General features: G+C 35.6%; 1 protein-coding gene across 2 annotated transcripts in view; it reads right to left on the bottom strand.

The window, feature by feature from the left end:
* ACAP2 (ArfGAP with coiled-coil, ankyrin repeat and PH domains 2) overlaps positions 1 to 18,952 on the bottom strand; it is a 150,290-nt gene that overhangs the window by 87,849 nt on the left and 43,489 nt on the right. For both annotated transcript variants that reach the window (XM_024752053.1, XM_024752054.1), the window contains exons 2-4: positions 9,848 to 9,905; positions 1,284 to 1,403; positions 432 to 485 (exon numbers count right to left, since the gene is read on the bottom strand). In XM_024752053.1, coding sequence (XP_024607821.1) covers positions 432 to 485; positions 1,284 to 1,403; positions 9,848 to 9,905 — 232 coding nt within the window. The remainder of the gene's footprint in view (positions 1 to 431; positions 486 to 1,283; positions 1,404 to 9,847; positions 9,906 to 18,952) is intronic.

Here is an 18,952-nt window from a genome sequence, read left to right on the forward strand (position 1 = left end):
CTTATAAAGGAATTTCACAACATTCCAAAAGTAATACATATCCTCATTCTTGAATGTCCTCAAAGGGGATATATATATTCGTATCTTAAAAGAAATAGCTAATTTTAGAATGATGACTTGTACATCTTTCTTCTTGAAATTACTTAAAAACTTATAAAGGTACACCTTAAAGGAAAAAAATTAACTTTTATGGGTGTGTACTTCATTGAAATTAAAGTTCACTATTATAGAATGGGAAATAATACACATCTATACTTTCTCCCTCTGTCTCTCCCTCACACACACAGAATTTTAGATCCACCCAACTAAAAAGTTGTTGACAAATCAGTCATTCATTTTCCAACTTAAGTAATTTTATAAAATACTGCCACCAAAGAAAAGTACTAAAACATGAACATGGTCATAATAACACCTATTTACTAAACACTTACTGTGTGAAAATTTATCATTTCTTGAAGACTGTCAGAAAATTTGGTCAAACTTGTCTATGAGAAAGAAATCAAAAGAAAACCAAGTCATTTAAGAGCTACTAATATAGGCCACAAAAATGTTACTTCAGCGTTTCTGACAGAAAGATCAAGTTACACTGTAAACAGTAACATTTATTTCTCATTAGGACAATCTCACTACCTCTCAGGCATGCTCTGCAGAGAGGTCAAGTCTACATGTAGTAACATAAAACCCTAGAACAGTCAAAGAATTAGCCTGCCCTATCAATACTATTATACTAGCAAATCGAAATGGCCCATGTAAACCTAAGGTAAAATTGAGTATATCAAGACTGTCCATTTAGGCATCTATGGATCACATAATCATCAAATTACAACCATTTCTGTACCAGTTATTATTCTTCATAAAAGAAATGTCATAATACCACATAGTATAGCAAGGGGTCTAAGCTAACACAGCATAGCTAGCTGACCAGAACTTTCCTATGCAGCCCCCAAAATGTATAGTTAGATACTAGTCTTGGGTTAATGCTCTCTGCTTGCCCCGATAAACAGCTACTAATGAGCATGATCCTATTCTCACTGCTCAGGTCCCCTTGTAGATGGTTCAGTTCACCTAGCAGCAAGTAGAGTAAACTTATATCCACAATGCAAATCAACCATCACCTTCTAACTGTCCTAGAAAACAGGATTATATCAGATAGCACCAACAGATGATAGCTTTTCCACTTCTAATTTTAAGGACCACTACTACTATTAATAAGGTAAATGGATGCATAATTCTCTTAACATCTTGTTTCATTTACCATTTTAACTAAATTTAATAATACTAACCTCAACTACAGCATCATTGCTAGAATACTGTGCCAGGTCTCGAATCCCATTCATGAACTGTTTATTTGCAACACAAAAGGCTTTTCCAGTATCAATCATTGCAATACATAGCTTCACAAGCTGAAAAAGAAAAACATCATATCATTGAAAAAATTTTACAAATTACTTAATCAAACAAGTGCTAGCATTAACCACATGAGTTAGCCTAGTTAAGACAAATTATAGTTCATCGATAAACCCAAAATAGACTAAATGAAAATTGCTTTTTTTCCTTTGGCTTAAAAAGTAAATTCATAAGAGAACTGTACCAAAAGAAGTTGACCTTTCAGGATGCAGAGGCTGTCTGATAACAACAACAACCAATCATTTTATCAAGTTAAATTCAATCCCATCAATTAACCCCATAAAAATGTATTAAGCACCCCTTGGAAGGAAGGAAAGGAAACTTCAGGCAGAGCAAGCAGTATGATAAAAGATTTTTTAAAAACACAACTATGGTATGGTGGAGGAAAGGGAAGTAAACTGGTATGGTGGGTTAGTCATGCTGGTCATTTTAATATCAGACTATCAAAGCAGAATTGCTTAATCAACCATATTTTTCTAATGCCTACCATCTAGGCATTGTGCTAAATCTTAGAACAGAGCTTCTCTCTCTTCTCCTGTCCCCTCCTTTCTTCTTTCTTTCTTTCATCTTTCTCTTTTTCCCTTTCATTCCTTTTCTTTTTTTTTCTATCCCTTCCTTGTTTCTTTCTTCAGTTCACTCAGATACAGAACATTTTCTTTAAGTAAACAAAAACTTGGGTGAAAATCTAATATTAAAAAAGATAAAAGTGGAGCTGCTCTAGATGAAGGAAGGGTAATGAGAGGGTGGGAAGAGGGGCCCCCAAGAAGAGGATAAAGAGCTCAGGAAAACTTCAGAAGACAGCTCAAGGATCTCAGGAGTGTAATTTAAAACTGTTACCCTGGGACCCGGAGGAACAGAAGTGAAAAACATAATCTCTGTTCTAATTCTAACCATTCAAAAAGCAGATAAATTCTATTTAGCACAAGTACAACTGCTATGCTCATCAAAATCATGCAAGAGGGAACAAAGGAGGAATGTGTAATGAGGGCTATGGGGATCAAGGAAGGGTTCCTGGAAAAGGTAACACTTGAGAAAAGCCCTGAACACCAACAGGAATTAGCCAATCAGATAAGGGTAATAAGAAGACACTTCTCTAGGAAAAGCAAGTTCTAAGGCCCTGAAGCTTAGATGGCAGGGCAAACCAGGGGCACTAAGTAGCTTAGCACAGTGTGAAAATGTATACAAGGGCCCGATCAGGAATAGCCTTGTGTGCAAAGCTAAGGTGTTCACATTTTATACGAAAGGAAATGGAAAACAATAAAGACATCGAATGGGTGAGTTGACCAGAGTTCCATTTTAGAATGATGACCTAAAAGAAGAAAAAGTAAGATACGGAAGTGGAAAGAATAAAGATAAGGAGATTAGACCAAAAACTAAGAGAGCCTGAATTAAGGCAGTAAGCAGGGAGAGAAGAGAGGAGACAAATTTAGAAGTTAGTTGAGCACCGAAGTACAATTATGCAGATAATGTCCTACCAAAGGGAAAAACAGGGGATGAAATCCAGCCTAAGCTCTGCTTGCTGAGGGCTATATCTGCTACAAGATGCTAATTTGCACAAAGACACTATACTGTCCAGCAAAGACTTGTTTTAACAGCATTGGGCCTGTGAGGTAGGCCTGAGCTAGATGGGTCTGTGAAATAAGCCAAGTGGAAAGTCTATCAAACCCAAGTGAAAATAGATATTTAAAGCTCAAAAAAGAGAAGTGTACTGTAGATACACACACAGGAGTCAGCAGCAAATAAAGTATCAGTGCTACAATGCTACAGCCTAGATAAAAAGCAGGGGTCACAGTGTGTACAGTGAGGACCCCACAAAGGAGACTAAAAAGGAAAAGGGAAAGGTAGGAGGAAAAGCAACAGATTAATTTCATCAAAGTCAAGAAAGAACAAAGTATCAAAAGATGGATGATGAATAGGTTGAAAATCCATAAAGGTCAAGTTTTAAAAACTCTTAAAAAAACTTTGTTGAGTTTGGTGACAGTCACCAGCATCCCTAGCAAGGATAGTTTTAAGAAAAACTGGGGGGCTGTAGCCAGATTACAGTGAGTTATGAACTGCAGATGAAGAAGACATAATGAGAGGTCAATTCTTTGCCAATATATATTCTATAGAATATCCCAGGGGAACATTCAATACCAAAATAAGGATTCTGTGATCAAGTAAGTCTGGGAAACTCATTTTGTCAAGTTAAACAGATTTCTTTATTACTAAATTTGTAAGAGCTTTTGATATATTAATGTGTATTATGAATCCTAGAGAGGAAGTATGTAATAGGTAGCATTTCTCAAAATTATCTGACATTGATTGAATTCTCTTTAGAGGAAGCATCCTCATAGGACCAATGTTCCACAAAACCCACTATGAGAAATGCTGGCAGAGACTAGTCCTTCAAACAGTTTGCTATTTCAAAAAAAAAAAAAAAAAGGTATCTTAACAACCAAAAAAACTAATTCTAAAATTCATATGGGTAACCAACATGCAAGAAGAGCATCAAAAAAAATTGAAAGAGTAATGAGGTGGGGACATTAGCCCCATATTAAAATATACAGGTGCAGTAATTAAAAGTCTGGTAATGGATGTGAACAGACAAATTGGTTAATGGAAGAGAATACAGAGTGAAGAAGCAGATACACACTCCAGCCAGGGGGGTAAAAAAGTATCCAATAAATGACACAAGGACACTGGATAGCCATCTAAAGCCATCTAAAAAAAGAAACTAAGTTGTATTCCAAACCCCCAAATTAATTTCAGATGGAATAAATATTTAAACATAAAACATTAAATCAGAAAACCAAGAGAAAACAGGAGGTGGTATTTTTTATAATCTCAAAGTAGGAAAAGTCTTTCTGAAAAGGATGCAAAACTCAAAAGCCATAGAAGAAACTAATCAATTCAAATACGTAACAATAAAACATTTAGATAAGGGGAAAAAAAAACTTAGTCAAAAGACAAATGACAATACTGGAAAACAATATTAGCAACAAATCACAAGGGACTAATTTCCCTACCACAAGAAAGGGTATACAACTCATTTTTGAAAATCCAACCAGCCACTAGAAAAACAATGGCTGACAGACATGTACAGGTAATTCCCAGAAAAGAAAATTCAAATATACCTATGTCCATGAAAAGAAATTCAACCTCACTCATAATAAAAGAAAGGTAAATTACTATTTTTTATAGAAGAGCAAAGGTCAAAAAATGTGATAACACGCTGTTTTAGAGAAGGTAGGTATGGGGAAATAGGCACTCTCACACACTGCTGGTGGGAATGTAAACTGGTACAATTTCTATGAAAGGCAACTAAGCAAGAGCTATAAAAATTTTAAACATACATGCCCTCTAATGTAGTAATTTCACTTTTAGAAATGTATCATACAGATATATTTGCACAATTAGATACAATCAGCCATTAAAAAGAATGGGGCAGCTCTGTAATTAATAATAAGGAACAAAATCTAAATTATATATTTTAAGAAAGCAAAATTAGAACAACGCTAATATCTTTGTTGGAGTGGGGAGAGAAGAGTACAAATACATATAATCTTTCACATGCTTAAGAGATTTCTGGAAGACCACACAAGAAACTAGGTCAGTGTACTCCTCTGGGATACAGATTAGATGATGACTAATTTTTCACTAGGTACACTTCTGTACCTTTGAATTTTGTACCACATGTGTGATATTGCTTATTCAACAAATTAAATAATTCAAAAATGATTAAATTGAAAGTTTCCATAAAAACAGAAACAAACAGACAGCTTGGTAGTAGAACATTATGGTTAAAAACAGGTTTATAGGCTCAGTTGGCTTAGGTTCAAATTCTGCCACCAAACTTAATGCTCTAAGTGATTCGGAGAGACCTCAACCTCAAGAAGCTTCAGGTTCTTCTGTATGATACAATGACAATGGTATCAAACCACAGAGGGTTACTATAAGAGTTAAGATAATGCACTTAAAGATCTTAGCACAAACTGTTACTGGCACATGGTAATACTTGATAAAGATTTGCAATTCCTTGTCAGAGGTGAGATTTTCCTCTTGTTTTGTTTTGTTTTGATTCAAGAGAAACAAACGTTTTTGTTTACTTAAAATAATGAGGTGGTAGAGATAGAAAAGGAGAGAGATGGCTAAAGCAAAGTCCTGAGAAGTTAGAGTTTGGAATTACATAGGAAAGGGGATATTTTTATCACTCAAATGGGAAAAAAAAATGGAATAAGGACAGATTCTGTTAAGTTTCTAGATTAAAAGCAAGAAATAAAGGTGTTCCCACCAAAAGGAAGTAAGAGACAAGTTCCTCTACTAAGAATGAAGAGCAAGGTGGTGAATCTTGAGAAAACAGTGAAATATAAGAGATGCTAAAGATAGTAAGATAACCTGATTGAGTGTCAGAAAAATTGCTTTGCATCATGAATCCCAGGTATGTGTAGCTCCACCAATTAGTTTCACCAAACAGTTGTGTAACTTCTCCTGTAGGGCTTTATAGCCCAGATAAGGGACAGAGGATATAGATGGTTAGACAAATATAGTCAGAATTCTGCAGAGTAGGTGTTATGGAAAGGAAATGAAGGTCTCCATAAGAGAAATAATGATGTGATAAGTTAAGAGTAGACTGGAAGGGTTCACAGCAGTATTATACATAATAGTCAAAAAGTGTAAACAACCCAAATGTCCATCAACTGATGAATGGATAAACAACATATGGTATATCCATACAATGGCATATTATTCAGCCATAAAAAGGGAAATACTGGCGATGCTACAACATAGACGGATGAACTTTAAAAACATTATGCTAAGTGAAAGAAGCCAGTCACAAAAGGTCAAATACTGTATGATTCCATTTATATGAAATGTCCAGAACAGGCAAATCCACAGAGACAGCAAGTAAATTAGTGGTTGCCAGAGGATGTAGGGAGAGGGAAATTGGAATTGACTACAAACAGGTACAGAGTTTCTTATCAGGGTAATGGAATTAAGTAGTACATTCACATTGTGAATATGCTAAAAACCACTGAGTTGTATACTTTAAAATGGTGGGTTTTATGTTAGGTGAATTTTATCTCAATTAAAAAAATTATTTTAAAAAATATATAGTGAATAAAAAAGGGATCTGAAACACTGGAAGCAGATAGACTGAAAGACTAGAGATTTAGATAAGCTTGAAAAACAGAAGCAGGAGGAGTCCAAGATGAGAACTGGAAAGACTGGAGACTCACATCAGAAAGTAAGATATCAATGAGCATTCCACAGTTTCAGAGATTACGACTCTGAGCAAAAAGACACAGCATATGGCCAGGAAAACAGGTATCAGAATTAGAATAAAGGTCACTATCGCAGGCGTTGGAGGGAAGATGAAATTGTCATATAGCTGAAGCACATATACACTGCAGCTACTCAGGTGGAAGGATTGACTGGGTGATAGACAGATAGATACTTTGCCAGCTGTCAGAGTCCTTATTAGATGACAGTGATGACAGCTATACTAAATAACATAAGCCTACAAAGAGGGAAGATTTTTACCTAAGAGTAAAATGAGGGCTTTTTCCCTGTTAAAGACAATCTGTCTTCAAGGAGATCTAAGAGTCTGTTGAAAAGACACCACCATCATTAACATTTATTTAGAACTTATCATGTGTCAAAGCACTTAACATGTATTAACACATCTCATTCACATAATAACCTTATAATAGATACTCTTATTTTCCCCATTTTGGAGATGAAGAAACTGAGACATAGGAAGGTTTAGGAACTTGCCCAAGGCCATACAGCTTAGTAAGTGGTAAAGCCTTGCTCCAGGCTTTGTGCTCTTAATTACTAGACTATGCTACAAACCAAAAATTACAATAATATTATAATAATTTAAATGGCAATACAATTTTAAAATGTAAAAATGCAAGAAATAATGCAATACCTGAAAAAGAACCTAAGTTTGGTAGTACCTGAGCTGTGATTTAAAGGGTATCTGCTTAACAAACAAGGAACAAGCATTCCAGTGAGAAGATGCAATAGATACAGAAATTATATCTAGATGGCCACTATGATGCTCTGTGTATTGCCAATGCCAGAATACCTGGCAGAATGAATAAATAATTGGACCTAGTCGAATAATGCCATCCATTCATGGAGCATTACTCATCAGAAAGAGTGTAACTACTGGTGGCATACATTATAAGCAAAATAAATATAAGCTAGGTCATCAAGCTAGTTAAACCTGTTGCTGCCATGATTTGCAATACTACAGGTACAACTGGTCCTGCACAAAGTTATGAAATCAGTAAACTAGTTTTAGGCAACCCCTCCCCTCCACAAGTCCTTCAATGCCACCTCCTTCAATAACAACCATTTCTTGCTCCTCACAGGCTCTCTTCTTTAATTGTAACTCCTCATAATTCTAAAGTAAAAATGATCAGTAATAGCTTAAGAATTTGGGAAAGGGACATTGTATAAGGGATCAAGATCTTAAACTAGAGAAATAAAAGTAACTATGGAAATTCTATTTGGGTGGAAGATGATATTTTAAAAGATGCCAAAGCTTCCATGATAACCTGAGTAGCCCTTTGGGTAATATGGACTCTAGAAAGGATTTAGGGTTCTTAGTACTGAATGCCAATACTGCGACAACTTGGTTTAGATTTGAATCTTTTGGTTTTAAGATTCTACCAGTCTCTCAACTGCAACCAAATGATATAAGGGGGCGGGGGGAGATAGCTGCTCATAAAAGCAAATCATTAACAAAAATACTGTAAGAGGATTCTGTTTAGGTACTTTAAATTTTGAGGTCCCCCCGACACAAGTGTTTTGTTTGATTTAGATGAAGTTCTGCCCAAAGAGAATAGATATCCTTTTTGTACTACTCTGTGATTCTTTGAAAAGCCTTCTCCTTTTATATACTCTCTTATAAACCTACCAGAAAATCAAAACTACATCTTCTGCTGCCTACCTTAAGGGTTTAAAAACTTTGTTTCACAGAGTCCTTAAAAATAAATGTAATACCTCAGGGGAAAATAATAATAACAACAACAATGATCCCATATATATAATTTTAAATAGAAAATAAAGTTCTTGAAAATAATATCCTTACAAAAAATTCTAACATTAGTTTTTAAAAACACTTGCCTGGAAGCTTGCTAGTGTTCCTCAGAAAATTTCCAAGTGGCATGTGCTCCCTCAACATGGATCCAGGAGTACAGGGGTGCACAAGAAGAGCACTGAACTAAGAATAAAACTGATGGATTCTAACCCTGGTTCTGCCTTTCCTAACTCTGTGATTTGAAGCAAGTCCTCTTCACTTCGTGGGCTGTGGGACCCTCATCTATAAAATGGAAATAATCCACTTGTCCTACCCACCTCACAGGATTATTGTAAAAATCCAAAAACATACTGTATATCAAAGTGCTTTGAAAACTACAGAGTACTGCACAAAAATAACTTACTACTAAACATTTTCTAAAATTATTTTGTTTTACATATATAACTAATAACTACTGCTTTATACAGTTTCTATACTATTTACATTATATACATATATTTCATGATTTCAAAACATTTGAAAACCATCAGTCTAGTTAATATATATTATATCCTTGTTATTCAAAATGCAGTCTATGGAACAACAGCATTGGTATCACCTAAAATCTGGTTAGAAACACAGACTCTCAGATACCAAGACTTACTGAATCTAGATCCATATTTTCACCAGAACCCCACATATTCCTATGCACAGTAAGGTTTGAGAAGCACTGCTTTACATAATAATTCCATTTATAATAATAATTACATAAATAGGAAATTATTTTCAGAGAAGGTATTCAAATATACACATTTATCTCCAAAAATTTTAACAATGAACAACGGTTACTTAAGATCAGAAGCCATGTCTTACTCATTCTCATATTTCACTGTTATACAGCAGATAACATTTCTTGGGTAGAGGCCAAAAAAAAAAAAGATTATCAATAATTAATACAGAAGATAGGAATCAATCTACATTTACCCTTGCATAGAATATGACCATTTAATATCAATTATTAAATACATATTCAGCATTTCTGGCATTAGCTTTAAAAAATGGAAGGAGTATTTAAAATTTTATATTAGAACATGGCCTCACCCAAATGTATAAACAAGAGTGGTTAGGTTACATATGATATCCATTAAGCATCAAAAAAGACTGCAATCTTTTTGATGGAGAAGGAAACAACCGTCCAACAATATAAAAGATGCCTAGTCAGAGATGGTTCAGATTCTTGCTCTGGCACTTAGATTAAATTTTCAACAAACTACTTAATGTCTCTAGCCTCAACTTCTTCATAATATTGGGATAATATTAGCATTTACCCTCACGGAGATAAAAGTCACTTGAACCATCTAGTGTTACAGGAACAAATCATTATGCAAAACAAGAATTAATGTTTTAAAAAGTTAAAGTAAAATTTACCTTATCAAGTTTCAGTTCCAATTCTGCCACATCTCCTTCTACTTCTTCCAAAGCAGCCCTAGAAAAATTAAACATAAAGTAAGTTACTTTGTGTTTAAACATATACTTTACTCTTGAAAAATAACTCCAAGTAAAAAAATAGATATGAATGCTAAAAGATTACACTTCACATAAAGTAATAACTCCCTTAGAACAAAGTATGAATACTTCATAACCATGTATTACAACACATAATACAATTATTGTTTAAGGTAATGAGAGAACACATTAGGCTAATTTACTGAACGCATTCATGTTATTCAAATTAATAACACTAATTAGAACTATTAAGCATATGTTTTTAAAAACAAGTAAGAAATTTTGAAAGTTGAGCCTTACAAAGACTTATATTTCTATTCAACAAAGCACATGTAACCAAACAGCAAAGCATCCTTGGTAACCAAAAATAAAGGCTTTTACTTTTAGAAACAGTTCAGAAAGATGTTATGACCCTTGTTTAAGACCGCGTTTTGTTTCCTATGTATTTTTAAAGAAATCAGCAGATTCTCTTCCTTGTCAGGGGAATGATAAAATTCTAACACTAAGTAGTACTTGATATGCCCTATAGGGCAACATTCCAAAATTGGAAATTTGGAACAAAACAGCAGCAACTAAAACTTTTTAAGGATAACGATATTTTATACTTAGGAGTAAAAAATGTTATTCATCTACTTTAAGCCATCTATCTATCCATTTTAAGATAACTACTTGATAAACTAGCAACTTTGCAATACCTGTTTTTTGAATCAACCGAAATTTGTTTCAATTGGATAACAGTGGGGGACTAGCCACCCAAAAAGCTAGTTTGAACTCTGGGAAAGAATTCTCAGTTAGACACTGTTAAGAAGAGAAAAATAGCTAAGATATGAGCTCTATTCCCAAAACTACCCACAGAACCTCTGTGTGACCTCTTGAATACCATTTTTATCAGCTTGTGGTTCTACTTCTCTACCTGGTAACATTTATTGAAAAAAAATTTTAATCTCCAAAATGAGAAAATTATGTAACCATAAATTATTCAGTAAAGAAATGCCGATTCCACAAAATGAGATACTCTAGCACAGTTAAGAAAACAAGAGGTGCTATACTTCCACAGCATAGAAAGAGAAATGCTTCTCCCCTAACTAAAAGTTTGTCATTTTCTTCAGCAGTGTTTTCAAAGTACACATTGTTCCCTTAGCCTAGAAAACATTTCCCCTTCACATTAATCCTCATTCTCTTCACCTGACTCTATGTTACTCATCATTTAAAACTTAATTCACAAAAGAAAACAAATATATTAGTACAAGGATATCTATTTTTTGTAAATAGGTTTAAAACCTACATGTCCAGCAATGAGAAATAATGTAAATAAATGATGGTACTCCATCCTATTATGTGAAGCAGCAGGTTTTTAAATGAGATTAATCTGTCTCTACTGAGATGGAAACATATACATTACAGACCATCACAAGGGAGGAAAAGCAAGTTACAAAATTACATATAGTGTGAGCCCAGTTTTTTTTGGGGGGTGGAGTGGGGAGCCTATTCGTATATGCATAAGAAAAAATCTGGAAGCATATTTACCAATCTGCTAACTATAACTTTGAAGAATGAGGATCAGAGGGCAGAAAGTGAAAATAAGGATTTACACTTCTTACGATTTATACTTCTAGATTGTTTTAATATTTTCAATGACTATGTGTTTTTAAATAATTTTTAAAGCTAATAAAGGGGGAAAAGAAATAAGTTCAGACATCACCTTCCTAGGAAGTGGGTCCTCTTAGAAGCTCTATCCCTGTCCACTTCTCTCACTATTACGAGCTCCTGGTAGCAGTACAGAGACTCAAAATGTTTGCCGAGTCAAGAAAGAAACTCCACAATTTCAGAAACTTTCTTCATTTATACTTCTTTTGTTGTTGGCCACGCCGCACGTCTTGCGGGATCTTAGTTCCCTGACCAGGGATCGAACCCAGGACCCCAGCAGTGGAAGCATGGAGTCCTAACCACCGGACCACCAGGGAATTCCCTCTCCATTTATAACCATTTAAAACCTCTCCATGTATACTTTTAACCTGCATTTAATTTAGCTTGACTCAATCTTCAACTTCAAGAAAATGAGTTGAAACGATCAGCTTAAGATTTGATTTAATCATTGGTGTCTACTAAACATATAGTTTAATAGAAACTTCATGTACATTCCTCAATCTTATTTCACTGTGCAAAACTACGAATTTATTTGTAAAACACTTTTAAACACCTTTCTTTAAAGAGAGGTAAGAGGGACTTCCCTGGTGGTTTAGTGGTTAAGAATCCACCTTCCAATACAGGGGACGCAGGTTCAATCCCTGGTAGAGGAGCTAAGATCCCACACGTTGTGGGGCACCTAAGCCCATGCACTCTAGAGCCCACGTGCCTCAACTACTGAGCCCGCACACTCTAGAGCCTGCCTGCACACCGCAACAAAGACCTGACACAGCCAAATAAATAAATAAATAGTTTTTTAAAAGAGAGAGGTAAGAGTTTGTGTATAAAATTAACAGGTAAAATGTGTTTTGCCTACCATTTCAAAATAAAGCTCACTGTAATCACATATTGAGAATCTGAAAGTTTATCACAGAGGTTCTTCAATTCAACATTTCACCTTCTCTAAAAAAAAATCTCTGTCCTTGGTCATCTAAGATGTGTGTGAAAACTTGTAGCAATAAGTAAGTACCTAGTGTCTAAAGCAGCCTGGTTAACTGTTGAACATTCCTTGGTATAAAAAGAAAAGTATATGGACAGAACATGGTCTCAGTTTAAGTTCTGTCTCACCACTCACTTATCTAAGGCTAAAGTATTTTATCTAAGTTTCTTCATCTGTGAACTGAGTAAACAAATACCTATTTAAAAGAGTTGTAAAGGTTAAATGAGGGACTACATGTCACTGACTACAGTATATATGTACTACAACACAAAGAACACAATCAATAGGAGCTTCTTTCTCTCCTTTCTCATCCCTGCATTCTGAGGTGAGTTTTGCCTCCCTATTGTGTCTACTCATTATGCAAGACAACCATTCTGGAACACATTTTTAATACATAAATCAATAAGTAAAACAATCTACACAACAATCCTTCAAATAGTGAAAGACAGATATTATTCCTTTCCAACTCTCTCAAATATTTATTGAGCATATGGGCTTCCCTGGTGGCACAGTGGTTAAGAATCCGCCTGCCAACGCACAGGACACAGGTTCGAGCCCTGGTCCAGGAAGATCCCACATGCCACGGAGCAACTAAGTCCGTGTGCCACAACTACTGAGCCTGCGCTCTAGAGCCCGCGAGCCACAACTAGGCCTGCACGCCTAGAGCCCGTGCTCCACCAGTGAGAAGCCTGCGCACCACAATGAAGAGTTGCCCTCGCTCACCGCAACTAGAGAAAAGACCACGCGCGGCAACAAAAACCGAACGCAGCCAAAAATAAATAAATATATGTATTAAAAAATATATATTTATTGAGCATATAATTTTTATAAATGTGCAAGGCATTAAAGATGACAATATTATAGACCCTACACTCCATAGCTTAAAATGTTAATTAAAATTATTAAATTTTAAAAGTTACACACACATTAACAATGAAAGAAAACATGATTAAGTAGTAAAATAAGAATAATATAAAATAATGTTAAAAGATGGTAAAATAAAGGGCAAAGAAACCAGAAAGCAGTCAGCTAAGTCTCACAGGATTATTATAAGCAGGGGTCAGCAAATGACAACCTGTCAGGCAATCTGGCCCGTAACCTGCTTTCACATAGCCCATGAGCTAAAAATGGTTCTTGCATTTTTAACTGGCTGAAAAAAAAAAGAAAAATAATATTTAATGACCCATGAAAACCATATTAAATTCAAATTCCAGTGTCCATAAATAAAGTTTTATGGAAACACGGTCAAGCTCATCCATTTACACATTGCCTATGTCAGCTCGCACGCCCTAGTGGCAGAGTTGAGTAGTCGGAAGAGAGACTATATGGCCTACAAAGCTTAAAATATTTACTACTATCTGGTCCTTTATGGAAAAAGTTTACTGACTCCTTACTATGAATATCAAATACAAGAGCATGGATGAAAACGTGTTTTCATACATGAGCTACATACAAGAAAATAATTTTTAGGACTTAGGTCTGCTTGGCTGTACCCTAAGAAACTGAATAAGCCCAGATTTCAGGGAAAGAGTCACTTTATTTTTTTAAATTTTATTAAAGTATAGTTGACTTACAATGCTGTGTTAATTTCTGCTGTACAGCAAAGTGATTCAGTTACATATATATTCTTTTTCCTATTCTTTTCCATTATGGTTTATCACAGGATATTGAATATAGTTCCCTGTGCTAGACAGTAGGACCTTTTTGTTAGGGTCACTTTATTTTTAATAATAACAACTTCATTCTTTTATCTATTCATGCATCACAGATCAACTCACAAAAGAGTTAACTAAAAATAAAAACATAAAACTAGAATAGGAAAATATCTAGCAGCAAGTACTAACACTGAGACATTTCTAATCACATGGTGATCACTTTGGGCTGTGAATTAAATAAAGCTCTAAGAAAAGCACAAACATAGAACTCTCCCCACCCAGATAACTGCACACCCCTGGTGTAGAAATAAACTTTTTTTTGTTTTATTTTTTTATTGAAGTATAATTGGTTTACAATAAACTTTTTAAACCACTGCTTTTACAAGTTTATCCATAAGAGTAACTAAATAGTATGCGTAACGCGAGCATTACATTTTCTTTATAAAAGAAAATTATTTGAAAGAAACAGGAGGTATGATAAAGAATTATTCTACCCATCCATTTGAGATCCTTTAAAAAAAAAAACTGTTTCCACTTCAGCTTTGACAATATGCTTAAAATGGAATTGATAATCTAAGACTAGGTCACAGATGATGCAATCTAAAACGCAACTACAGGATACTCAAGATCACTTATTAAGCACATAAATATCCTCAAAGCATTAAAGATGGATTTGAGGCTCTGTCATAACTACCTCCCAAAGAATTATGAAAGAGATCAAATAACGACTCAAACTATAATGTACAGATTTTGAAACTAACATCTATGGTCCTTGTTTTATATAATAGATATACTCCTAAAGGCTGCACATAAATTGAATAACCATTTAGATACTCAGAGGAGTTGCCTATATGTCTATCATGACCTACCATCCCCAACCAACTCTTTCAGCTCAACAGCTTTATCCACCGTGGGCAATGCTGGGCTATTCTTTGCAAAGATAGGACAATGGCAGGATCAGGGATAGCTCACTGATCCAAGGGTAGCCCTATAACTCAACAGATGGCAAAACTAGATGACCAAACTCCCCATATAATGAGATGGCTCTCTCTGGGTTTTTGACCGGACAACACATGACACACCCTGGAAACTTACTTTTTAAAAGAAGTCCTTCATTAGATCATCTTGTAATGTGAATGGCCTCCCCTTATTTTGTTCAATAAGCTCTGAGCCCTTTATAATTGGGTCTCTGTAATACCTTTTAATGTTGAGAGGGAATGGAATGGAGTTTTAAAAAAACTGTCTAGGTTTGAATCCATATTTTACTTCTTACTACCTATGTAATGTTGAACAAGTTCTTCGTGTTTCAATATCATCTATAAAATACAGGTAATAATAACTGTATGTCCCATAGAGACGTATGAGAATTTTTAAATACATATAAAAACCTTAGCACAGTACCTGACACTCAGTAAGTAATCAATAAATGTTAGCTATAATCATCTATAGTGTTAAAGAAAATACACAATTTCTTTTCATTTTCATTTCATGGGGCCAAAAGGGAAGAAAGCAGTGATAAGATTAAGTTATCACATACTTCCAACAAGAATTTGAAATGGTTTAAAAAGGAACAAAAAATTTACAACAGGCCTTTGATCAGCAGATAAAACAGCAAGTCCAAACTGCCTTAAAATACTTCAATACTTTTTACTCTCTTACAAAAATTACATGTCAAATACACACTGCAGTCTTCTCCTAACTTCTTCATAACTTCAATCTAGCCATAGGAGAATATAATAAAATTTACTTGAAAATCCTCTAGGTTTTCTATGGTTATCAAGGTTGGTTCTATCTGACTCCTCTAAGAGCCTACAAACAGAGGAGAACCAACACTGCAATCAGTACCAGGGGGAGTTAAGGCCCTGAATACATATTTATTAGACAATAATAGTAAGCCACCTTTTAATAAACAACAAGGTCCTCCTGTATAGCACAGGGAATTACATTCAATATCCTGTGATAACCCATAATGGAAAAGAATACATATAACTGAGTCACTTTGCTGTAGAGCAGAAATTAAACACAACACTGTAAATCAACTATACTTCAATAAAATTACATAATAATAATAAGCCACTTTTTAAAAAAGTCTCTGCCTTTATTTCTGGAAAGTCTCAGTGAAATTAAAAGGACATTCTCCTTTTAAAAGTATATGCTAGAAATGTTGCTAGAAACATTTATATGCAACATAGTATGCTAGAAATGTTAACTGCTCCTATTCGCTCAGATTGGTCAACTAGGAAAAACTGGCAAGATCCATGAGAAATTCAGTCCTGTAATGGAAAAAAGAATTGTGGAAAAACAGACTAGAAATGGAAACCAAAATTTTAGTCTAACCCTCTACCAACTAATATGGGTGCCTGGAAAGACCTCTGAATCTCTCCAGACCTCAATTCTCTCATCCATAAAAAGTGACGAGTGGACTGAATCATCTTTAATATCACTTCCAGATAATAACATTCTATTACTCTGGAATAAGCATTCAAAGGAAAGCAAGAACCTGGATTTGATTATCTTCTCCTAAGCAAGGTTTCCTCCAGGCCCTCACTCACACTTTCAACAGAGTTAGAGAATAAAAGAAAAAAACATATAAGCCATGAAAACCCTCACTAAAGTTTATATTGTTTCACTCATCCCTTTCAAATGCCTCCTCTATATGCTTCTTAAAAGATAATGGAGGACGAGGGAAAGATGACGGAAGAGTAAGACACGGAGATCACCTTCCTCTCCACAGATACATCAGAAATACATCTACACATAGAACAACTCCTACAGAACACCTACTGAATGCTGGCAGAAGGCCTCAGACCTCCCAAAAGGCAAGAAAGTCCCCCACGTACCTGGGTAGGGCAAAAGAAAAAAGAATAAACAGAGACAAAAGGAAAGGGACGGGACCTGCACCAGTGGGAGGGAGCTGTGAAGGAGGAAAGGTTTCCACACACTAGGAAGCCCCTTCGCGGGCGGAGACTGCGGGTGGCGGAGGGGGAAAGCTTCGGAGCCGCGGAGAAGAACACAGCAACAGGGGTGCGGTGGGCAAAGCGGAGACATTCCCGCACAGAGGATCGGTGCCGACCGGCAGTCACCAGCCCGAGAGGCTTGTCTGCTCACCTGCCGGGGCAGGCGGGGCTGGGAGCTGAGGCTCGGGCTTCGAATTATCTTACTTTATTTTACTTTATCTTCTTCTTTCCTTCTTTCTTTCTTTCCTTCCTTCCCTCCTTCCTTCCTCCCTCGCTCCTTCCCTTCTTTCTCTCTTTTTCTTTTTCTTTCTTTCTTTCCTTTCTCTTTTTCTTTTTTCTTTCTTTCTTTCCTTCCTTCTTTCCCTGCTTCCTTCCTTCCTTCCTTCCTTCCTTCCCTCCCTCTTTCTTTATTTCTTCCTTTCTTTCTTTCCTTCCTTCCTTCTACATTTTCTCCCTTTTATTCTGAGCCGTGTGGATGAAAGGCTATTGGTGCTGCAGCCAAAGTGCTGGACACCCTACGTAAAACAACTAGCAAGACAGGAATACAACCTCACCCATTAGCAGAGAGGCTGCCTAAAATCATAATAAGTCCACAGGCACCCCAAAACAAACCACCAGACGTGGACCTGCCCACCAGAAAACAACACCTGGAGGCTGAATAATACATTACTTAATAACGAAGTGATCACTGACGAAATCAGAGAAAATAAAAAAATACTTAGAAACAAATGACAATGGAGACACTACGACCCGAAACCTACAAGATGCAGAAAAAGCAGTTCTAAGAGGGAAATTTACAGCAATACAATCCTACCTTAAGAAACAGGAAACATTTCAAACAAACAACCTAACCTTGCACCTAAAGCAATTAGAGAAAGAAGAACAAAAAAAACCCAAATTTAGCAGAAGGAAAGAAACCATAAGGATCAGATCAGAAAAAAATGAAAAAGAAATGAAGGAAACGATAGCAAAGATCAATAAAACTAAAAGCTGGTTCTTTGAGAAGATAAACAAAATAGATAAACCACTAGCCAGACTCATCAAGAAAAAAAGGGAGAAGACTCAAATCAATAGAATTAGAAATGAAAAAGGAGAAGTAACAACTGACACTGCAGAAATAAAAAAAATCATGAGAGATTACTACAAGCAACTCTATGCCAATAAAATGGACAATCTGGAAGAAATGGACAAATTCTTAGAAATGCACAACCTGCCAAGACTGAATCAGGAAGAAATAGAAAATATGAACAGACCAATCGCAAGCACTGAACTTGAGACTGTGATTAAAAATCTTCCAGCAAACAAAAGCCCAGGACCAGATGGCTTCACAGGCAAATTCTATCAAACATTAGGGAAGAGCTAACAACTATCTTTCTCAAACTCTTCCAAAATAAGGCAGAGGGAGGAACACTCCCAAACTCATTCTACAAGGCCACCATCACCTTGATACCAAAACCAGACAAGGATGTCACAAAGAAAGAAACCTACAGGCCAATATCACTGATGAACATAGATGCAAAAATCCTCAACAAAATACTAGCAAACAGAATCCAACAGCACATTAAAAGGATCATACACCATGATCAAGTGGGGTTTATTCCAGGAATGCAAGGATTCTTCAATATACGCAAATCAATCAACGTGATACACCATATTAACAAAATGAAGGAGAAAAACCATATGATCAGCTCAATAGATGTGGAGAAAGCTTCTGACAAAATTCCACACCCATATATGATAAAAACCCTCCAGAAAGTAGGCATAGAGGGAACTTTCCTCAACATAATAA

The sequence above is a fragment of the Neophocaena asiaeorientalis genome, unplaced genomic scaffold (genome assembly GCF_003031525.2).
Source record: "Neophocaena asiaeorientalis asiaeorientalis breed wild unplaced genomic scaffold, Neophocaena_asiaeorientalis_V1.1 scaffold293, whole genome shotgun sequence".
NCBI lineage: Eukaryota > Metazoa > Chordata > Mammalia > Artiodactyla > Phocoenidae > Neophocaena > Neophocaena asiaeorientalis.